This window comes from Musa acuminata, chromosome BXJ3-2 (genome assembly GCF_036884655.1).
Source record: "Musa acuminata AAA Group cultivar baxijiao chromosome BXJ3-2, Cavendish_Baxijiao_AAA, whole genome shotgun sequence".
NCBI classification, from domain to species: domain Eukaryota; kingdom Viridiplantae; phylum Streptophyta; class Magnoliopsida; order Zingiberales; family Musaceae; genus Musa; species Musa acuminata.
Window position 1 is genome coordinate 31,613,639 of NC_088350.1, and position 23,374 is coordinate 31,637,012.

Below are 23,374 nucleotides of genomic sequence, written 5' to 3' on the forward strand. Positions count from 1 at the left end.
TGACCGATAGGGCCATTTACTACAGTTCAAGATGTTTGCTAACTGAGTTAATCAATAAATTTTGAGAAAAGTAATGGAAAATTTTTTCAAAAAATCTCATGTTTTTAATTTTTTATCATAGTATTTTTTTTATTTTATTCGCACGTAATATATCTTATTTTCTAAAAGATGAGAATATTCCTTATCTTTATCTCGTCGATCACTCGATATTATCTAAATGATAGACGAGGTTGAGAGCAAGGAGACGAAGGGGAAGGAGGTAGTGAGTTTTCCCTTTGTCCTCTCTTGCATGGCCCATTGTGTCTCTTTCTCGAGTTGCTTTGTTTCTTTGATTAAACGATTAAAATGTGCAGAATCCAAGAGACGAAAGAAAGGACTAAAGACACTTTTTTTTAAGATGACACAATCTGAGATGGAGAAAAGGAGGGAAACGATAATACGGATGTTAGTTGTAATAGAGACGAAAGGTAAGGGCCTTGTAATAAGGTTTTAGCAATGTCTTAATAATGGTGAACTAGGTAAAATGCAAGGGTGAAGATATCAAATGAGTCGCTAAGGTGATGACTAACGAAGCGAAAGCCAGGGATAATTAATAAATAATAATTAAAGATTTTTCATCCAAAGTAAGTACAACTTGATAATTATTATTATATATGTGGGAATGTAATTTTTATTATTAATTTATAAGCTTATTTATGTTGGAACGACACGATCCGATCCGATCCGATCCTTAAAACATCGAACCGAAGAAATCTTAATTAGCACCAAAACGACCCGACCCGATCTGCTCATCTAGAACCTTAAAAGCTCGATCCGTAGAATTCTCATACCAAAACAACTCGAGTCGACCCGACTCGAACCGAACCAGGGCACACATCTCGACCCTTGGAACATCGAACCGCAGAATTCTCAAAACGAAACGACACGGCCCGACCCAATCCACTCATGTCGGCCCTTAAAACATTGAACGGTTTTCTACCACCGCAAGCCAACCGAGGCGGCGGGGTAAAAGCAATTGGAGAGAGACGAATCAGGCGATGGCGTCGTGCGGCGGCGGAGGCGGCGAGTGCCACCAGTCCCACTGCCAGCGCTCGGAAGAAGACGGCGGCGCGGAGGAGGAGACGCGGGAGAGAGTCGCAAGCCTCTCCGTCGCTGGCGACTCGCCCACGTCTTCGGCGACCGGAGACGGGGCTCTGGAGCGGTGCACCAAGTGCGGAGAGACAGTGGCGGCGGCTGCGCCAAGGGCGGTCAACGGACTGTGCGCGGCCTGCTTCCGTGCCTACCTTTTCGGCAAGTTCAAACTCGCCGTCACCACCAACGCCATGATCTCGCCCACCGATAATGTCCTAGTTGCCTTCTCCGGTGGCCCCGCCTCCAGGTCCTCTTCGCCTCTTCCCCTTCCCTAAATTAAGATAATTTTCCTGCCGAGGGTTTTTGTGCGATAGAAGAAATGGCGGAGGATGAAATTGAATTCAAAGGTTTTTGATGATTTGTAGAAATTAGGCATGAAAGAATATAATGAGAAATCCTAGAAATATTCGCTTATACTATTTGTTATTGGAACTACTACTAAAACATATGAGAGGATCTTCTTGGGATTATTCATAGAACAAATAGACAAATAGAAAATGGCTTTCACGTGAAGAAACGAACTATACTTGATATCCTTTCTAAGGAAAACAGTTACAGTTATGTAAAACCTTTGATACACTTTTTGAACATAAACCTGCTAGAGCTTGAAAATCCATTTCCTGAGTTTTCCTTTCACATTGACGGAAAGGGAGAGGGGACATGAAGACAGAAAGAGTTCACAAGAAAAGAGGAACAAGGGAAAGAGAAGTGTATGGTCGAAATGTGAATCATCCTTATCTCCAAAAGCAACTTACCAAAGTATTTTCTTTCAAAACTGAAAGTGAACAGGTTTTTAGATTAGAGAGATTTGTCTTTAATTATATCTATTTTGATGGTAACCAGTTCATTCTTATATGCCCGATAGCTCAGACATCTCCCACAATTGGTCTCTATAGGCAAAACAAGTGTGTTCCAGTCCATCATGGAACACAATCTAAACTATTTGATGAGCACATTATATTATTGTTCCATTTATACCTTTTCGTTGCACTTAAGAATCATCAACCAGCAGATTACAATTTAGCCATGCTCACTATGTATAAAATTATACATGCATACATGCATACATACATATTGTTAGGAGAAATCGTCATCGACGTTTGAGTCAACCCGACGTAGTTCAAACCCGAGATGGTAGGAGTGTCCGAGGTGGTGGCTGAGGTAGCTTCGAGGTGTAGGTGTCAAGCTCTTGAGGCGTCATATGCATTAAGACCGATGTCGGGGGGAATTTTCTATCCCGATCCCTTCGACGCTCAAGTTAGTGATTGAGGTCTCTTAGTGGGTGTGAGTTTTTCCTTGGAAAAAGAGCCCCCTGGTGTAGCTTCGGGGATTAGCTTTTATACTCGGCCTTGGAGGAGACAACCTGTAATTGCCCCGTCTCCCTCTTAGCCACAGGTTATAGGTTGTCTCCTTCAAGGCTAGGTATAAAAGCTAATCTCCAACGCTATGGTAGGGGGCTCTTTTTCCATGGAAAAATCCACACCCATTAAGAGATCTCGGTCACTAACTTAATCATCAAAGGGATCGGGTTGAGAAATTTACCCCGACATTGATCTTAGTGCAAGTGAGCTTCGAGAGCTCCACACCTACACCTCGGAGCTACCTCAGCCACCACCTCGGGTTGACTTATAGATGTCATCAACGATTTCCCCTAATATATATATATATATATATATATATATATATACATGTATACATATATATATACATGTATACATATATATATACATGGATTAGAGGGTTTTATTCTTAGTTTGTTTCTGTTTAGAACCTTTTTTGTTGTAGTCCCAAACAAAACATGCAAATTAGAGTCCAAAAGGATATGGACTAGAATTACAGACTTCCATCAATAATGCCTACAATCATTTGCTGATGTATACTTATGGCATGCCAACTATTTATATTAAAGCAAATGTATCTACTGAATCAGTTGGACAAGACACCTAATATGTACTATATATAAGCACAGATTATGTACTTCATCAGACGATAGTTGGGGAATTTTGTGTATTCTTAATAAATCAGTCCATTTGCTTTATGTTCTGTAAACAGTTTTCCCAAATATAACGATAATGTCCAGGACTCATCACATATCTTGAAACATATTACTTGAGTAAGCAGCATATGGAATGTGATGCCCAGTCGTAATTGCATAAATTAATATACCAAAACCCTATACCGATGACCCACTAGCTAGATTTTTTTAGCCGAACAATATTTTGACTTCATTGTCACACCAAATGATGCTAAGGTCTTGAAGATGCTGCATCAAGTGCTACAAGCGGTACTGTATGCATGTAGGCAAGCCTTCTCAAAAGAAGTTCAAATTGGCATTGATGACACAACTTGGAACATCTTAAATGATTGATTACAACAATGAGATTCATTAATTATTTCAGGCAGGAACAATTTTGCAGAACTGCAGAAAATAAATAACATATTACTGGTGCTCTCTGAAAGAAAATAAACAAAAAAATTTATTTGTGACCTAAAAGAGAGCATCCCAACAGAAGTTTTAGCCTCAGAATCCATTGTATTGTTTGAGACTTTTGATGAAGCCTGAGTAGCCAGATGAACATCTAGCTCATTGGGTACCTATATTTTACCATAATACAAGGTAATTTTTTCAAAATGGCCAATTAGTTCATTTATTTCTACTGCATCACAAGCAAAGCTAATGAAAAATTCTGATGGATGTCGAGTTAGTTGAGCCTTGAAGGAAATACCTCTTTTCCATTGTAATGAAAAGTGGACAATTGGCATAGGTGCAAGATAATCAATGTCATGATCTTTGTTGAATAAGAAGATAAGGAACATGAGATATTTGAGTTGACAACAACACCACCATGAAATTAAAATGTCTTTTTTCATGCTTTGACAAGGCAAGGGCATTTCTATGTGTGTGTGCAGTCTATTTATTGTTTCATGTTGGCTTAATTGATCCTCTATGAGATTGGCTTATTAAGATTGTGTATGCCTCTGATTTTGAAGCAAGGGTCTGCATGTTTCAATATTTTATTTGAAGATAGTAATTTGCTAGATTGTGACTATGGATGTTATTGGATTTCTGACTGCAAGTTGGTAGTCTGGAGTGTTTTGGAGACATTTCTTCTGCTTCTCCTTTGTTCATGTACTGTTTATTTTACTAGTTATCGTGTTGTGTTTAATTTATTTAGCTCACTATACTTGTTTGTGGCAGAATAGCTCTACAATTTGTTCATGAGATGCAATGCATATCACTGAAGAACTGGGATGCGAGTAAATCTCAAGCTTTACCAGTTTTTGGTGTTGGGGTTGCTTTTATTGATGAAAGCGCCATCTCTATTGGCCCATTACATGAGATGAATAAGGTCATTGCACAGATCAGATCGATTGTATCAACATTATCTCCTGCTCATAAGGAGTTGCATATTGCACCCATTGAGAACATCTGTTCTACGAGTTCTAATGATGGAAGAATTAGACTGAATGAGTTACTGGATTCAGTTACTGATGCCACTGGAAAAGAAGATTTTATGAAGTATTTGCGCATGCTTACTTTACAAAAGGTTTATTTCCATTGATGATTGTCTGCATCAATTTTGTGGATACAAAAGAAAACCAATGACATGATAAATATTCTTTTGCAGATTGCTCTGGATAATGGATATAGCAAGCTTTTGTTGGGATCATGCACATCAATGATAGCATGCCATGTAATATCTGCAACTGTGAAGGTCTGTAAATTCTTTCAGCTCCATGCTTTCATGTACACATAAGATAATGAACTATGAATGCTTCTGGTGTTCATGTGTTAATGTTGGTCTTGACACTTGTTGGGTAATTCTTGACATATACTGGGTACTTCAACATATATTAGGATTGACATACAATTTACACTTTATCATCCACATAGAACTTTTACACGTGACATCCTTAGAATGTATATGTGATATTTTGATTTACTCCTTAATGTAAATGTTTCATATTAGTGTTTGTTAATTTTTTTTAAAGTGCGCTACTTTCTCGAATGGTTGGTATCCTTATATATGTTGTTCATGATCGAAGGTTTCTACATAGTAAAAGTATAAAATTGTGATAAATAAAAAAATAATATACAAGTATGAATTGCCATGTCCATTCTGGGACATGGTCACTCCACAAGATTTGCGGTGTCAGGATATTTAACTCTTGTCATGTCTATTCTGTATCGATGCATGCTTTGTCGCTACATGTTATATGAAATAAGATATGGTACATGAAGTTCTGACAAGATTTTATTTGCAGGGTCAAGGTTATTCATTACCTGGAGATGTGCAATATGTTGATGCAAGGTGGGAAGTGCCAGTAGTCCTTCCTCTTCGTGACTGTACAGCAGAGGAGCTAAACAAGCTCTGTCATCTTGATGGGTAAAACATGTTTATTGACAGTTTGTTAATATTTCCTTTTGGTTGGATCGTTCTAACTGTGTGGATAGTTTGGAGTTGTTGCAGCTGATCAAGAGGCCTTCTAATAGCATCAACAGTTTGGTCTCATCATTTGTTGCACGCTTGAGGGTAAAATGTTTCTGCTAGAATTCATTTCATATGTTAATACCCAGGCTTCTTGATTTGACTTGTAAATGAAAGCATAGATGGTAGCTTGAACTAGTTTTTCACTCTTCCATCTTATAAACATCAACAAAAGGTTGTTGCATTTGCAGGATGAAAACCCTTCTCGAGAGCGCACTATTGTAAGAACAGCAGAAAAGCTTAGGCCATTTTGTTTCAATAAGTTTGTTGAAAATACTTACCACGAATTCGTGCCTTCCCGATTGCGTTGCAAGTTCCAGAATATAAATAATAGTGAAACTGCTCTCTCCGAGGTTCTTTGCCCATTATGTGGGAGTCCACTCAGCGAGCCAGAAGTCCAGAGTCTGAGAAACATTCAGGAAAAAACCCAAACACCGGTTGAAAATTTTGCTGCACATTGTTGCCAGAGTTGTTCATTTCAGATCTTACCAAAGGGAGCAGAATCTCTTCAACAGTTCTATACTGTCCTTCCCCAATCAGTGACAGTAAGAGTGACTGGTGGCACATCAGATCATAGTCAATTAGGGTAAGGGCTGCATGGATTATTGGTCTATTCTACTATTATCTGTTTGTTTGAACCCTTAAAGATACACCATGGAACGAAAATATTTTCTCAAGCTATTCATTTTTCGTTTTAGGGAACTGATTGATGATTACCTGCTTGTTGTTGATGATGATGATGATGATGATGATGATGGAACCTGAACTTCATTTGCATGGTAAGCAGAGTAAATGATAAATGACTAAGTTTCTTCAATGCTTGCACTGGATCAGGATTATGAGTGTAGCAGTGGTGATTACTCCTGTTTTTTTCTGTTTTGTAGCTGAATCAAGCTTTGGTGATGGCTGAATTCAACCCATACGACTTTTCTGCCTATATGGATAATTAGCTCCTAATAGTGAGCTCTGGAGCATGATTGCATTAATGTAACCTCAACTGCAGGTTTCTGTTGTTTCTAATTTTATTATTTAATTGAAAATCCTCTGTATCCAACCTCTCTTCCCAAATATGATTGTTGACGTGCTTTCTTATCTTATTGTCAGTTCCTATGTCTAGTCATGTGAGTTGAATTTACTTTAATTTGGCATTCATGATGGATGTCGTTGCATAAACATGCTATTATACATATGACCAGGTCGGATTAGGGCATCCACTAATTGGGTTTTGTTTGGAGTACTCCATGTTCTGTTTGGGAGTCTGACAATTCTGGTTTTGAGATATTTGGAATCGGAACTGAATAGATATAGGCAGTTTTTGTTTTGGTTTTGGATTTTGTTTCGTTTCTTGAAGTAGCAGTTTTGTATCCCAAATTGGTGTTGTTTTTTAATTATTGAGAATTCAAATTATTTTTAATTTTAAATTTTACTAAAATACATCTTTAATGATGTGATTATTGAGGGATACTTAGTTAGTTATCTTTAGCATTCTGATTTTTATATTTTAAAAGATTATATTATGATTCATATACTTATGAAAATAAAATATTTAATCTTGTTTCGTATGTCATCGATTTACTATAAAAAATAATAGTAAAAAAGAGATAAAAAATAATTTTATAATCGTTATTTTCATCGTTCGTTTTTTTCGGTTTCGTTTTCTTTCTCTTTTCTCTCGTTCGTTTTCTCGGCCTTCTCTAATGTCGAGACTACCTCCTTTTCAATTTTGTTATCTTGCTTTATTTCTCTATTCTTTCGTCTTTTTTCTTGGACTTCTCTAATGTTGAGACTATCTTCATTGCACACCGTCAGTTCCAGGCCCTTTTGGAGAAGGGAGACCTCTTTAACGACTTTGAGTTCGATGTTGAGATCGACATTATTATTTAACGACTTTGAGTTCGATGTTGAGATCGACATTATTATTATCAATCCTTGCCTTCGTCACGAAACAAGGTCAGCCTAAACGTGTGTCGCTATCATGACATCTTTTTCACTATGATGCCTGATGACCCCTCGGTCAATATCGTCAACCTTAACAGCATTGATATCACTAAGTACTTTCTTGACCAATGCTCTCCTCCTCTACATCAACTCCAATCGCTTTTGCGACATCATCCCCTAGAATTTTGTTATTTAAATTGTTAGCTATGTTTAAAATATAACTATATATTTTAAACATAGCTAAAGATAGCTATCTATAATTAGTCTGATTATTAAAATATAGCAAGGGGTAATTTTGTTATTTAAAGGGACATTTGAGTGTTTGGATTTTTTTTTTCTTTTATCGATTTGGAACCAAATCGTAATTGAATCAGCAAAAAGCCTGCAAATCATTGACTCGGTTGGATCAAGTCTAGCTCAGAAGACAAATGTCAAAGGAAATAGAGTTGGTGTCCGTCGTCGTCGTTTCAAATCTCTCTCAAAGATGATCATACCTTTCCTAAAAGCCAAACCCCATCGTCGTCGTTTCAAAAACCTTTACTATGAAATTGTTTTCAAGAAAATTGAAGGAAATGCTGAACTGCAAAAATGACCGCAAACAAAACGGGTAAATAATAAATACATAAAAACCATCGTGATGCTAAAAATAACTAACTACAACAATATATAATTAGCCTTGAAAAGACACACGAGTTGAAATGCGTTATTTCGAGCTTATAGACTGAGGACAATGCAAATGCTTATCCTGAGATGTATAACCAGGCAAAACAAAGAAGAAAGGAGAGGATTGTCATTTGCTGTTACATTGGAGATCAGGTGTAACTATAACCCTTCAATCTCTTACTTTCAATTGCTGTATAGAGAGGTACAGACTAGCTATCAAACAATCACATTGGGAACTTTGTCCACCTGAATTTTGCTTCACTATTGAACACAACACAAGTAGCATACAACAGGCAGCTCTCCATCCAGACTGCAAAAGATGCATACATCGACCAAGCTAATTTGGAGGATCCACAGGCCACCATTTACAAAGCCCCCGCACCATCGTGGTTAAAAGCAAATACCTTCTCAGTCTCAGATTGAAAAAACAGGAGCTACATGAAGGAGTATTGATGGTAAGTTGTAAACAACCAATTTATCTCGAATGATCTCATCTTTCTATGCAGGTTGTCATATTCATTACCTGTGATTTCAGAACAAGTTGGGCCTGACCCTGCACAGCAGTCATATCAAGAGAGATCCACAGCTTCTTTCGCGTGAGGCCTGGGTAACACGTAGGGCTGGAGAATTCCAGCAGCCGAATGCACGCCATTCAGAACATTCACAGAAGAGCCAGCTGAACTCAGTATAGTATAATTTGTGTAAGCAGATGAACTAGAAGCAATTTCAGGTGCAGAACGAAGTGAAGTGCGACAGGTTGCTGCCTCAGAAGTTTCAGGATGAGAGCGACCATATTCCCTAAAGAGAAATCAACATTTTGTAGCTCTAATGAAACATAAGTTAAACAAGTTACTGTAACTTCACAGGCAACAAGCTTACCCATTAGTTGGGTGTTTTCCTTTCACACAAGATTCGCTTCTTGATTTACTTTTGTCTCGTGGACTGATACTATTATCCTATTATGACCAAAACAGTTATTCCAGTCCATTTAATACATAATAAGGTTAAGATTTACTTGCAGAAGTAATGGAAGGACTTAGACTTACTATAATTTTAATCCCTGCAAATGCCTGTAGAGAACCATGAACATTGTAGTGGTGGGAGTGCTTTACGAATTGATGTTCAAGCAACATGTTGGCTGTTGGCCTGTCTGCAGGATTCCTCCGAAAGCAACACCGCAGAAAGTCCTTGCCCTCATTGGACAATGAATCAGGTATTGGTGGGTCTCTATGCAAGACTTTGAACATAGCTGCAGCCTGTGATCAACATAAACAGATAGCAATAAAATGCAGACCCCGATGAAGTGAAGAAAAAGAAAAAGTGCATCATAAATCAGTCATCTAAAATTGCATGGTTTAATATGTATTATTATATTAAAAACCCTTTATAACAAGAAATTAGGCTTCTTTATAGTTAATAATATATGCAAAATTATTCTAGTCCACTTAAAAACAATCAATGCTTCTTGTTGATGTTGACGGCAGAAATAAGGTTTTTTTGGCTACCTGAGTCTACCTGGTCCGCTTAAACCAGTCTTGAATCTCGAATACCCATGAATCACATATGGGAGTAGGCATTTGAGTCAGGTTCAAGTCCTGATACCTAGATGGTAGGGTTCGGGATATGGTAGGATGAGATTCTCAAATATCCTATCCACTGTCATTCCTGATATTAACTAGAGAAGGAAGGATACCCAGATCTACCAACTCACTTCAACTGATTTGGGTAATAAGCAGGACCCTAGATACATTTTAAATTCAAGTACCTTTTTAGTTGGTCGGATTTTATACCTGATCCACTGTACTCATTTTTTGTTAGCACCACTTCAACCAAGAGACAAATGATTGTTTGAAGGTGGAATTTCTAGGCAATTAATTGAATAGACAGGTGTCCCTTATAACATTTTCTATTCATCCTGCCATATTTTATCATCAAATGCCAATGACTGCAACCCAAATTGACTCATCGCTATCCATAGCAACCATAAAGAAACTCAAAATATCTATGATTTCAATTGCTGAACAACACGATCTCAAGAAATTTGTTTGTGGCAGTTATTTGCAATCTGATATCAACTTGCAAGACAGTCTCAAAAGACTACAGCAAATAACAGTCTGTGTAAAATAATCCTGGGTCATTGCTATAATAATACATACTAAATCAAAAGTATGAGGGTCTTGCCAAGGCTCTTGCCAGTGAGAGTCTAGGGAGAATCAATCTATAGAGCTTTACCCTGCACACACACAGACTGTTTCCATGACTCAAATCCTAGCTGCCCAAGTTGTAAACAAACAACAGTTACCATAACACCAAGGCCCTCTATAAAATAATAATTTGAAAAGAATTTCAGAGCACCTATGTTGGAAGCAAACTGAGTCTAAAAATTTCATTGTGCAATCATATGACCAGGTGATAATATCTTATTTTGAGTGCTGGAGGAACATCAATGCATTTTTCATGTAATACTATTGAGTAAAATTTATGGATGGAAGGCTTAGGGACACTAAATTCATGGTCAGAAACAGAAAAAAAGTGTGAGTTCTGATTTCCAAGTCTAGTGAGATAAGCCCTACCATATGAGAAGTTATTTACAGAACATCAGATAGGGGCATCAGGGATATTGTCATTTAGCAAAACTCCATGAGCATCTAAAACGTCGCTTTAATTTTGGAGAAGCTTGATATTAATAAGTCAACAGGCTTAGCTCAAGTATTTTGGACCGCTTGACAAACATCCCCATCAGGAATTACTAATTTAGCAGACAACCTAAAATTGAATATTGACCTCATTTTTGAATAAAAGTGTGCACATCTTATGTCAGGGATCTCTAAAAAAGGATACAACAACTTTCTTTTGTCAAGTAACCTGGATATTTTTCCCATTAACTGTTTATCTAATTGTACTGATTAAAATATTTGGCAAAATATTATGATACTTATGATTTCTTATTTTCTATCTTTATATATGATAATTACTAATCTCTGTGCACCAAAGAAAGTCTGGAATAAGACACGCTCAAGCCAGCAATAATCCATTTGCAAACACAAATAACACTCAAAGCCCAGATTTGCTAAAAGCCAATCAACCCCAGTTAAGAAAACAAGTCAGCATCACCAATATGATTTCCTATGGTAAGATTAAACTGTTGTATACATTGGCCCTCTTAGACCCCATGTTGACTATCCTTTTTTTGTGTTTTAATGTATGATCAGTAAAACTTCATGGGTCTTTTTATACAGTAGGTTTCTACTCATCCATCGTCCGAACTTAGCTAAACAAGAAAATGACAGCAATTCATTCTTTAACCAGTATTATCTGTTGTAAACCATTAAAAAACATGTTTCTGTACATATAGGCTGTATATTCTAATTAGTCTGAATAAGTTAGTGAAGCTATTAAATCTATAGAAATAAGTCAATAACAAGCTTAAATTGGAGCATCTGTTACTTGCAAATGACAGCACAAGACATCCTAACTACATATAGCAATTCATAAACAACTTCACTAAAAAAAACACTAACGCCTTCTAAACCACTCCAAGGATGTTTTCCTGTGAGCATCTCAATGATGGTACAACCCAAGCTCCAAATGTCAACAGCAAAATCATAACCAATATCCTTGTTCATTGTAGCCTGCACTACCTGTAAGAGGATGTTCAAAAATTGCAAAGTTAAAATTGATTAAGCATGCAACAGTAGGGTCAGAACTCCAAAATTAAATGCATCGATTATGCTCCAGTTGAAAGATGTGTCTAAAGACTTGATTTTGTCTCTAATGAAGCTTTATGCATAATGCATGCATCAATTTTTTTGAAGAAGAGATTCATGATGCTTCTGAACTACACTCTTTGGAAGAAAGAGTTAGTATATCCTCTTGATTAAATACTTTTACCTACTCAGAAGAGGAAGAAGTATTTATAAAAAAAGATGTTTCAAGTACAAGAGACTGCAATCTCACATGCCAATGCAACATGGTAAAGCAGGTTCCTGAAATGGGACTAGAAGGAAATAGAAAAGGGAATTGGTGCACTTTCTTGCGGGAGGTGGTCTCATGGGAAAATAAGGCATTGGAGAAAACAACAAACGGCTGCAATAATTAGCACACATGCGAGTACATCAGGAAACCATTCTTCCAGGAAAATTTCATGAACTATTAAGAAATTGAGAGAATATTGTGAATACCAGTCAAAAATACATATAAAATGGTCACTTCCACCAGGATTTCTTCACTGATGGAATACTAACTATAAAAACACATGACAACATAGGCACTACAGACATCAAGCCATGTAATTAGTTACAAAAGGGTGCATAAGAAAAACAGGGCAACCACTAACAAGAAACCTATGAAGTGGTAAGCTTGACCATAGAAGAAATATCAAGGTCACATAAAACTGCAAGTGAGAGGTGATAACCATGGTTAACTTAATCAAATAATATACTCTTTAAAACCAGTAAACCCATAATATGGCCGTATCCATATAGTAAACATAGGCAAGGCAAGGCTTTGCAGGCTTTCATGTTAGTTCTGTATTGCATGTTTCCATAGAAAACCTTCTCATCTAACATGTAGTTTCTTTAAAAACTCAATTTCATAGAAACATTCCAACTAGAAGATAATCAGATGAGATCCCATATACATAGTCACAGAAATTTCTTCATGGGCTTGACTTCCTATATCCTCTACAGGAAGTGCAAACATGAACTCAATCATCCATATTTCCAACTGAATTTTCTTAGACACATCAATACTCCTCATTGATCCACATATCTAATGCCAATACAACATAAATACTCCCACTTGTTTTATTCATAGCTATAACTGTCATCAGTTTAATTCAGAAAAGGATTTAACCATAAGAACCCAACCATACTCATATTTCCTCCTGATTTTTTTTATACACATCTATATTCTTCATTGATCCACATTTTACATACCAGCATCACATATATACTCATATTTGTTTAGTTCATGATTATAACTATTATCATCCAATTTTCCTCCTTTTGTTTCTTTCTGAACATATTTGATCTCTGCATTGGAACATCCAGTAGGGGAGTGTGATTCAGATCTCTGAGGATTGTGATCAAGACTGGTGCTTGATGGAGACTTCATGACCAATATACCCACATTTGTTTAATTCATGATGATAACTATTATCATCCAATTTTCCTCCTTTTGTTCTTTCTAAATATATCTGATCTCTGCATTGGGACATCACCAATAGTTCAATTAAAAATTTTTGACATTTTAGCTACAAACTTTTCAATTGGAAGTAGCCGCAAACTTATGCTAGAAGAAAACAAAGTAGGAAAATTTTAATCAAATTGGCTGTAATGAGCCAATAGTTATATGTCTTGGTTAACTCCATGAAAAGAAAGCTTGATGTGAATAAAAGGTACCGAGGCTATAGCAACGGCAAACCTCTAGAAAGATTTTTTTTTTTATAACTTCATAATTTTCTATTGGACTCCATTGTGATTAGACATAACAAATGGAACTATGATCCCAGAGCATTATTCACTATAGTAATTCAAGACAAACCTAGCAAAAATTAAATTTGGCTAATTTCAAGTGAAATGGACTTGTACATCACTTATTTTTATTAGTCAGCACATAGGCTTTCTAACAAAATTCCATGTCTTCCTTGTCTTGACTATGAAAACTGCACTACAATGGTTAGAGTTAAGACCACTAGATTACTTTAGGATGTGCTTCCTTGAAGTATACCAGATGGTAATTGTGCAAAATCCCTTCTCCCGTTATTTTGCCTGGCTTTGGTCAAGTCACATAACTCACAAACTCAAATGTCCAGCTCAGCTAAATCATGATTACTATTACTACATGTTTGCATCGATTTAACAAAAAAAAAACATTGCATAGTGAGGCAAAGTTGAAAACCTGTGTTGCATAGCTAAAGCAAATTTGTGAAATTCAAGGATCTTTTATAAACCATTGTTTAGAACTTTAGATAATGGTGAAACCGAACTCATATAAACTGCACTTCCATATCAGTGTGTTCTTATCAGAAAAAGATAAAAGACAAGAAACAAGATATTTAACCAAATACAGTAATCACTACAGCAAGAAATAAGCAATGCATAAACGAATTACCTCTGGAGCCATCCAATATGGTGATCCCTTTAATGAAAGAGCCCCAGCTGCCCCATTTAACTGATCCATTTTTTAAAAAGTGAAATAAGCTAATAGTCACATTTATAGAGAAGGTTCAAAACACTTGCAGATACAGATATATTTGTGAACTCAGGGATGGCATGTATGAATGTCTGCATGAATTTATATACAAATAACATGTATGTATGTACATGTGCATCCATGCTAAAATATCAGCAAATGATCAAAGTACAAATGTAGCATCAAGGGATTTGTTCAAAACAAGGCTTACAGCCCAATAAGCCCTACAAACCAAGCTTACCACCCAGTAAGTTCAGTTTAAGATTTGTATTAGCATTTTCTTCTAGGGCTACCCCTCACCATCTCCCACCGCACTACACCCTTCTCTTTCCCCATGTCACACTGGCCTCCCTACTCCTCCTCACACTGGCCTCCCTAATCCTCCTCTCTTCTGGTACCATGGTGCATACCATGCCAGTGTGTGCCGAACCCATACGAGTCCGGTCAGCAATCAGTGACTAGCACGGATCCAATTTCCAAAATTGCAATCTTTGCAATCATGCATCATCAAGAATTATGAGAACAGCCACCTGTTCTATCATCGCAATTGTGACAAACAACTCAATGACAAACCATAGTTAAATAGTATATAGTAAACCATAGTTAAATAGTATACAATGAAAAATCAAGAATATGATCAGTAATTGGATTTTAATTCATAATCTATGGAGCAAGACACATCCAAGAAGATGCCCACAGTAGAGAAGCAACAAAGATAAGGAAAATATTATATCATGACATGTAGGTAAATTTGGAGCCAGTTTCAACCAAAAGGCCACACTTACATGTTTTGCCATACCAAAGTCAGCAAGCTTGACAACGCCATGCACGTCAACAAGCAAATTTGCTCCCTTTATATCCCTGGATGAACCATTATTTAAGATGCCAACATAAATTCTTATATTAAATTATGAGTCATCACTTGCTGGAAAACACCAATGTATGCTAAGAAAGGTAACTACAGCTTGAGTTTATAGCAGTTATAGGACTATACAGACACAAGATGATAACCAATAAATATAGACATTAAATATTTAATAATTCATTTATAAATAATTAAGGAAAAAATCAACAATAATTATTTCAATAAGATTAATTCGTCATTTTTGAATTCCTACTGATGCCAGGATATTATAAATGGAAAGTAGAACCTCCAAGAATAAACTTGCAAATCTAGGACTCAGCATCCAAACAAAAAACCCAGGCAGGGGCATGCTTAAGCATCCCAGTTGTCACAATGAAACATGGCACTACTTGGTGTCACATGCATTAGTGCATTTGTATGTCATGAGAACATAAAAATTTCAGCATTTGCATTAAGAATAAAATGCAATCACCAAGGAGAAGTCAAACTAAGAATAAAGAATCTTAACAGTTTGTATGACCTTAAAATTCAGTCAAAACCCAAAAGTTTCTAACTACTATCACACTTGAAAGGTACATGTACTGATTTACAAATCATGCAGCTGCAAGTTCTATCTAGTTCTAGTATGCTGTACTACTCAAAGTTTCTAGACCAATTTAAAACCAAATCATGTACTACTTTAGGCATCTTGAAGACAATGCCATTCATAAACAAGCTTCTCCAATCTTGCATCCATGTATTCACCAACTAGATATAAAATCTTACAATTAAAAGAAGAGGAATATACAAATCAAAAAAATCATTCTAAGCAAGAAAAGCAACCTTATAGAGGCACTTCAACAGAAAGTACAACTAAGGCCACACAATAACAATAACTAAATCTAAAAAGTGCCTAAGTTTCAAATGTTCATTTAAACATAACAAGACTCACCAAAATGAGGGAGAAAATTCTTCAAAAAAAAAGATAAAAAAACACATAAAAAAATAGGTACCTAAATACTGCAAAAGGATGCACAACATCTAATACAAATTTATAAGTTGAACAAAGAATAATCAACTCCAACTAGTTTCTATGAACAAATTAACAAGAAACTAGTTAGAATTTTTGCTGAATCAAAAAGGAGAAAAGGAGGGAAAAAAAAAGTAATCACTTGTATCTGAGGCTTAATTCACAAGCAACAACTTCATCAAACAAGACCCGCCTTTGTTCAGCTGAAATATTTTACCAATTCAGATCTAAGTGATAATTATCACAAAAATAGTTCACCGTTATCCTAGTAACACTTGTCTTTTGGATGTAGCAACAGAACACATTCTTGAACAAAAAAAGTTCAAGTCATCTTACACAGTAACCTTGTAGTCTGAGAAAGAAAAAAAATGAAACTTTTAGGAGTAAAGGGATAAGTAGAGATCTAATTACATGCAAACCCACAAAAGTTCAACAATTTGACTACATATTTGCAGCAAAAGAAACACAAACCTGTGCATTATTTTTTTTCCATGCAAGTAGGCCAGCCCTTTAAGAATATGACGAGTGAAATTGCGGACAACTGATTCTGTCATAGCTCCACAATGCTGGCGTACATATTTATTAATTGAACCAGGATGAACATATTCGAGATATATGTAGAGCCGATCATCAATCTGCATGTTAAAATAACAAATAAGAAAAAATCCAGAAAGTTGTAAAAAAATGTGACACAAAAATTCCCAGTATAGACATAAGAAAAGCTCACTGTTTCACTCCCATAATATTGCACGATATTTGGATGCTTAAATTGGCTAAGAAACTTTATTTCCTGCAAAATTAGGGGACAATGGATAATAATTCGGCATATAACCAACTTTAGACATATGAAATTACTTAAACAAAAAAAAAATCCACGGATGATAGCAGCAATACTCTATAAGCATCACAAAATAGCACCCTGTCACTTAGAATCTGCTCAATAGTTTAGTAGTAAAAGTTTTGTGCGTTAGTCATATCAGATATATCTGACAAAGTAATCAATTCTAGATCAGCAAGGAAAGGCTTATGCATGCTTATATTAATTGATAAGAATGATATATGTTGAAATGAACAATTAACCTGTTCCAACTGCTTTATGCATTCAGCTGACTTGGCATCATCAGGAATTATATTAACTTCTTTCATTGCACATAAAGCTCCAGTTTGTCTATCAAAAATTAAACCATATTAGAGCAATAGAAAGAAGTTTAACACCCATCAACAAAACAGGATAACATATTGACCTATTGGTGGCTTCATAAACATTCCCAAATGTGCCACTTCCAATAAGCTTTCCCTTCTGCCACTGATTTGTCATTGGCATTGCATCAGCTTTTGCTGCATTCTGATGAGAAAAACCTGATTGCGAAGGAGATGAAGCTCCTGGAGGCAAAGGAAGTGGATGAACACTAATGTTTCCACTGTTCTCATGCCATGTACCAGAGTTCTCTGGAAACAGCTTTGTGTGCAATGGGGACGATGGTCCACTTGGATTTCTGGATCTTAAGACAGGACTTTTAGTATTTGGACTGTAGAGTGGTGATAGATCAGGACTGCCAACCATTTTTTCAGGTGAGGTCTGTGGAGAAAAAACTGACACCATTTCTGTGGATGGGATCTCTGGAGCTGACCAGACTTGAAGCCCTGGAGTTGCAATAGTAAAAGTGGAAAAGTCTACATTACTCAATCTCCGAGGGCTACATAAAGGACTACGTACAGGACTTGAGAACCCGCTAGTTGGAGCACTTTTGGCAGGTATATTCAGCCTGAAGTTAACAGCTCCAACAGAATTTGGACCTTGAAACATCCTTCTGTTACGTCTAAATGTAGATCCATTCAATGATATATCACTAAGCTCTGGACTTCTGTGTGAATTCTGATAAGGCGACCTACTGCAAGAAATAAGCACAAATAAATACCATAATGTACCATGAAACAAAAGCCAACCTGTTAGATTATCAAAGTAGCTATCAAGCTTTGGAAGAATGCTGAGGATAATGAACCAATCATCTACCTTTGCAGTAAATAAACAAAAAAGATATAATGAAAACATCAATAGCCAATAATATTTGGAAGAATGCTGAGAATAATGAACCAGTCAATACCATGCACAGTTTTTAAAATTTTCAATCCAAGCAAACAACTCTATCCACAAAGTTAATGTTCCAAATGCATCAGGCCATGAAAATATGAAGTAATCCAATCATTGCAAATTCACAATATAACCCATGTTAATGTACTGAAGAAAAGTGTTATGCATGTGAGGTTCGCAAGAAATTTTGCCTCTACTATAAGCCTCTAACTTGTCAGTTCCACAACTTCTCCCATCACATATCTTCTACAATTTTGCAGCCTTCAGCCTCATCCTCAGCCTATCTATCAGCCTCACTTGAACAATCCAGGCAATGTCGGACATCCTGTCAGGCCAAACTGTGGAGTAACTATTATCCTGTCCACAGTGGAGCAACTATACCAAGTAGGGACAACATTATTTACAGATGCTGAGGGGCACAGTAACAGTGACATGAAATATCATGGAAGAATAGTGAAAATGAAAAAATTGGGAGGATAGGAAAGCTATACAGGAACTGAAGTTTTAATATGATAAGGATTATGGTGTTTTTAGTCTATAAAAACCTTGTGAGCATCTTCAAATATCTCTAGTATTACTTTGTCATTTTAGTTACCTGCCCAACAATAAGACTTTTATTTTCAAATATCCTAGAGTTCTGAAGAGGTCTTTCTCATTGTCAAATTGATGAGAGCCCTACTTAGAAAGCTTGATTCTAACAGTTCAGTATCAAAGTTAGGCGTAATTTATATTCTTGCAGAATTCTACAATGGTAGGCATGGCTGCTATTGAGGTAGAGCTTGTGGGATTTACAACCTAAAGAGATGATTAGGAGCTCGACTGTGATAATAAACATCATCATCCAATGATTAGATATGCTAGAAGACCAAGAGATCTGATCTTGACAAATCTCCATAATTCAATTCTATAAAATGAAAGCTTGCAAGGATCCACATGAATTACACAGGATGCACAGATTGAAGAGCTAAAAAGCATCATCATCAACAAAATTGGAGCAGCTAAAGTCACAAACTGTGGATGTGCCTCTCGTTGCAGTTTCTCTTATTGTATGATCACCTCAAGGTGCGACGATGTTACCTGAGCAAGCAATGATCAGATGTATACACATGAAATCCACCAGTGGTATTCTCACCGATAGGTGGAATTGCCAATGACAGCTACTCTAGGACAACACCACAGCCACAGTTCGCACCTAGTGCCTAGTGCCTGGTTACTAAACCAGTAGTGCTGTCTGATAATGCACTACCAGACAACTATACCCTACAACCCACAGCTACAAGGGCATGCTAGGGGATACGCCTATAACCCCTAAGTAGTTACCATAATCAGATATGGTTATTTGGTCTTTGAGTATGCAGTTCTCCGTCTCCACCATTACTGAATAAATTAGAAAATGATAACGCAGACTCAGACTTCATTAGTTCAAAATCATTTTAACTTCCAAAATAAAAGTTTATCATCCCAATTGTTATCTATATTCTGAATTTTGAAGCCAATGAAAATTATACTTAAATCTCAAGATTTAAACACAATATTCTATTTGTTACACCAAAACTCCAAAGCCACAAACAAGGCTGAAAACACACTTTAGCTGTAAACTTCTTTACATGAAACTTTCTGTCACACACAATAATCGTTCAGTAGCCAAACAAAAGAATTCATATAAAAATGAAATATTAAAAAAAATAAAACAGCAAAGAAGAAAAGATGAAACATCAAATTGAAAAAAAAGAAAAGAAAAAGAAAGTACATATAAATTAAAGAAGAGAAGGAGAAGAAACAAGAAAGGGAATGAAAAAGTGAAAAATAATAAAGTACTAATGCCCTCTTGCTTGACTGTGGTCCCTATTACTTGGTTCACCTTGTGCTCTTTTATTTCCTTTTCTCTCTTTTTGACCCTGTCCAATAGCTGAGAGTAATGGCAGAACAGAGATGGAAAGAAGGAATGCCAAAATTGAGCTTCTCCTAGTGTTGTTTCTTTGTGTTTTCCCCCTCCCATCTTCTGTAGTTCTTGTCCCTAGCAACTATATGCTAGTGTGGCTAACATGTTGCTCGATTTTCTGGTTTTGACCAGGCAACTTAAAGAAAATCACAAATATACCAGTACTATTGCATCAGCGACTTCCAATGAATTCAGATGGACATTGCCAGGTCAATAAGCCACAAAAAATGTTTTCCAGGACAGGTATTAGACCCGAAGTCTAAAGCCTTCTGTTCTAAGACTTGGCTGGCACTTGAAACTTATGACTTGGCCGTGTCATGAGTCAACTTCACCATTATTTACTTATTTTTAAAATCAATTTAAATCTTCTGGGGTGAATTATAATTCATACAATACAGTCTAGTCTATCTTCCATTTTCTGGAAATATAAGCACAAATGCAGATGCACTCTTAGAAACTTTGAGGAGTTACTAAATTGTTTCACTTACAAGCTATCTCTAGGTTGTTAAAATGTATGTGGCTAATATCCAGAAAACAAACGTAGGTGAAAAGTCAAACACCTTTAAAGTCATATTTATCGTTATGTAAGTTGGTTTTGAAAGTGCATCTGGGGAGCTTGAATAAAATTGCTAAAACATGTAAGTGCTGAATATGGTGCTTATTAAACTTCAATTTCACAATACAGAAACGTTAGTGGTCATTTCTGCTCAACTAGCTCTCCAGGAACTGGCAAGATCCTTCCTGACAACCATAATCAAGAAATAGACTGTTTCACAAGGAGATCATGGATGACAAACATTATCAGCAAGCTTATGAAATTAGATTAAACTTTAACTAATGAAATCCACACATCAAAATGCACATGATGTGTAACCTAAAAGGCAAAGTCGTCAACTCACAAGTACTAGAACAGTTGAGGAACTTGTATAATATCCAAATGATTTTTTCTATCAACAATTATTTGAAACATCAGCTACTCAGGGATAATGATAGAAATATAGTTTCAAAAGCTATTATGGACAGCCATGGAACTATTTGCCAAAGCTAACATCTTGACTTTGCTTGTCATTCTAACAGGTTCTCTGGCAGGCCTTTGCCCAAATATTTTCACTCATTTAATCTAAAATAGAATGCTCTATTAGTTTCTTAAACAATTGTTGATAAACCATCATACACTTCTTCCTAGGCAATGTAATTTGTCATCCCTATTTTTCATTGTACTTTCTTTGTTTAGATTCTAAACAATAAAAAAACACACATGGATTCAAGTACTAGTGCCAATAGGAACTGTAGAGAACACAAACTTAGCCCATAAAGATGAAAGATGACAAACTCAATAATGTAAATACCAAACAAGCAAACAGAAAGAATATCAAATAAAGCTGGACCATATTGTTGAAACATGGGTAATTGGGTATAAGTGATGCAATACTGAAATATTAGCAACAACATGACAATCCAAAACCCTTGGAAGCTTTAATTTTACTCAACTTGTTAAACAGTGAATATGCTTCTGAGGTTGTGGAACATGAAGGAAAACGAACAATAACTTATAGCAAAAGCCACAAAACTAAAACAAAATGTGGCTCCAGTTACCACTTGGTTATATCCTACCCGTTCGAACACTAAAAAACAAAACAATATACACCTTTTGCAGTGTTGCAAACATTCACATTAGGCAAAGTCACTTGTTATCATGTAAACAAACACTCGAGTATCCAACTTTTCACTCAATTACTAAAATATATAAGGACCGAAGTATGCCAGGAAAAATACGCCCTTCGAAAGGGAATTAAAAAGTCTCTGACCTTCCTGCTACACCAGCTGAAGCAACCCTGTCATTGATCGGCTCCACGACGGAGGAAGACTCCGTAGCTGAATGATTAGCTTCGTCCTCCCATCTACTTGAAGCATCTCTGGGAGAAGGCAGCGGGCAGCACACAGAGTTGGTGGGCGAGAGCGCCGTACCCAACGACGGTGCCGACGTGGACTCCGGACGAGGGGATGTGGCTGCCGCCGCTGCGGCCACCAACTCCGGCAAGGGAAGAGGTTGCGGCAGAAGCACCGGCGACGACGACGATCGGATCGGATTGCAGTCAAGATTGCTGGGCGAGCGCGACACCGGCGTCGAGCCCGCGGAGACGGGGCCGGCGGCAGAAACGGCAACGCGGCGGCTCCACGGGAGGTAGAGGTCCCTCGCACGGCTACGGCCAATTGCGCCGCCGCCGGGGGAGGAGGCGGCGGACGAGGGGGACGAAGAGGAAGAGGAGGGCGAGACGGCGCTCTTCCGGTTCCACCAAGGCATCGCGAGGGCAAGGGTCGAACATGGTATGGTGGGGGAGACGCCCTCAGCGCAGGGATCGGAGCCCAACCCCAAATCCTACGCCTCGATCCACGAGGCCGTCGTCGCCCATGGAGAACCCTAGAATTGGGTGGAAAGGGGGCGACATTCCTCGCTCTCTCACCCGATAATTCTTTTGGCGTCGCCCCCACGCGGCTTTGGAACGTACGGAAAACCGGACGCATTTACCAAAAGGTCAACCGTTTCCCCCTCTCCCCTCTTCTTTTTTGCCCTTTTTCTTTTTCCCCCTCCTCTTTTAATTTCTGTACTAATGTCATGCAGGTGATGGTTGACAATATCTAATTTTGACTTTAAAGAAATATCAACTCTCTCTTATATATATATATATGTAAATATATATAAGAACAGTAAGATGAATCAATGTCAATGTGTTTAGTCTTGATATAATATATCAATGTCTTTTACTATTTCTTAAATAATGAGTTGTTTTCCCATCCATGAGAATTTATAGATGAGTCCAAGAAAGGACATCACCTATAATTGCTGGTGCAGTCTTAAAATAGGAGCAGCAGGTCAGGTTTGACTCTCATGCACTAATCCACACTATGCAACGCAAAAGCTATCATATTTTTGCCTTTCAAGTTTGACTTTGGTAGAAGCAGAGGTTATATAAATCATGCATGATAGTCGCAATTCTTCATGGCCAGTCGACGTGGTTCTATTTATATTGTGAAATTTGGCGCATTC

The 23,374-nt window shown here is 37.1% G+C and overlaps 2 protein-coding genes across 4 annotated transcripts; one reads left to right on the plus strand and one right to left on the minus strand.

Moving 5' to 3' along the window:
• Positions 1-993: 993 nt before the first annotated feature.
• On the plus strand, positions 994-6,762 carry LOC103975313 (cytoplasmic tRNA 2-thiolation protein 2). Its single transcript, XM_009390246.3, has 8 exons — positions 994-1,378; positions 4,331-4,679; positions 4,761-4,847; positions 5,398-5,519; positions 5,588-5,666; positions 5,813-6,207; positions 6,320-6,400; positions 6,506-6,762. Exons 1-7 carry the CDS (start codon positions 1,038-1,040, stop codon positions 6,384-6,386), a joined length of 1,440 nt encoding a protein of 479 aa, XP_009388521.2. The 5' UTR covers positions 994-1,037; the 3' UTR covers positions 6,387-6,400; positions 6,506-6,762.
• A 1,616-nt stretch (positions 6,763-8,378) lies between these two features.
• On the minus strand, positions 8,379-22,874 carry LOC135630869 (mitogen-activated protein kinase kinase kinase 5-like). Of its 3 annotated transcripts, none has more exons than XM_065138134.1 (12): positions 22,134-22,874; positions 17,536-18,183; positions 17,372-17,459; positions 17,019-17,081; positions 16,763-16,926; positions 15,203-15,278; positions 14,337-14,396; positions 11,744-11,863; positions 9,269-9,478; positions 9,102-9,178; positions 8,746-8,898; positions 8,379-8,656 (listed from the first exon to the last, which is right to left on the minus strand). In XM_065138134.1, the coding sequence occupies exons 1-11, from the start codon at positions 22,628-22,630 to the stop codon at positions 8,787-8,789; spliced, it is 2,115 nt and encodes a 704-aa protein (XP_064994206.1). In that variant the 5' UTR covers positions 22,631-22,874; the 3' UTR covers positions 8,379-8,656; positions 8,746-8,786. The 3 variants fall into 3 exon arrangements, with proteins under 3 accessions (XP_064994206.1, XP_064994204.1, XP_064994205.1); XM_065138132.1 differs by having other exon boundaries at positions 8,746-9,020; XM_065138133.1 differs by having other exon boundaries at positions 8,460-8,656; positions 8,746-9,020; positions 17,536-18,180; positions 22,134-22,767.
• Positions 22,875-23,374: the final 500 nt, after the last annotated feature.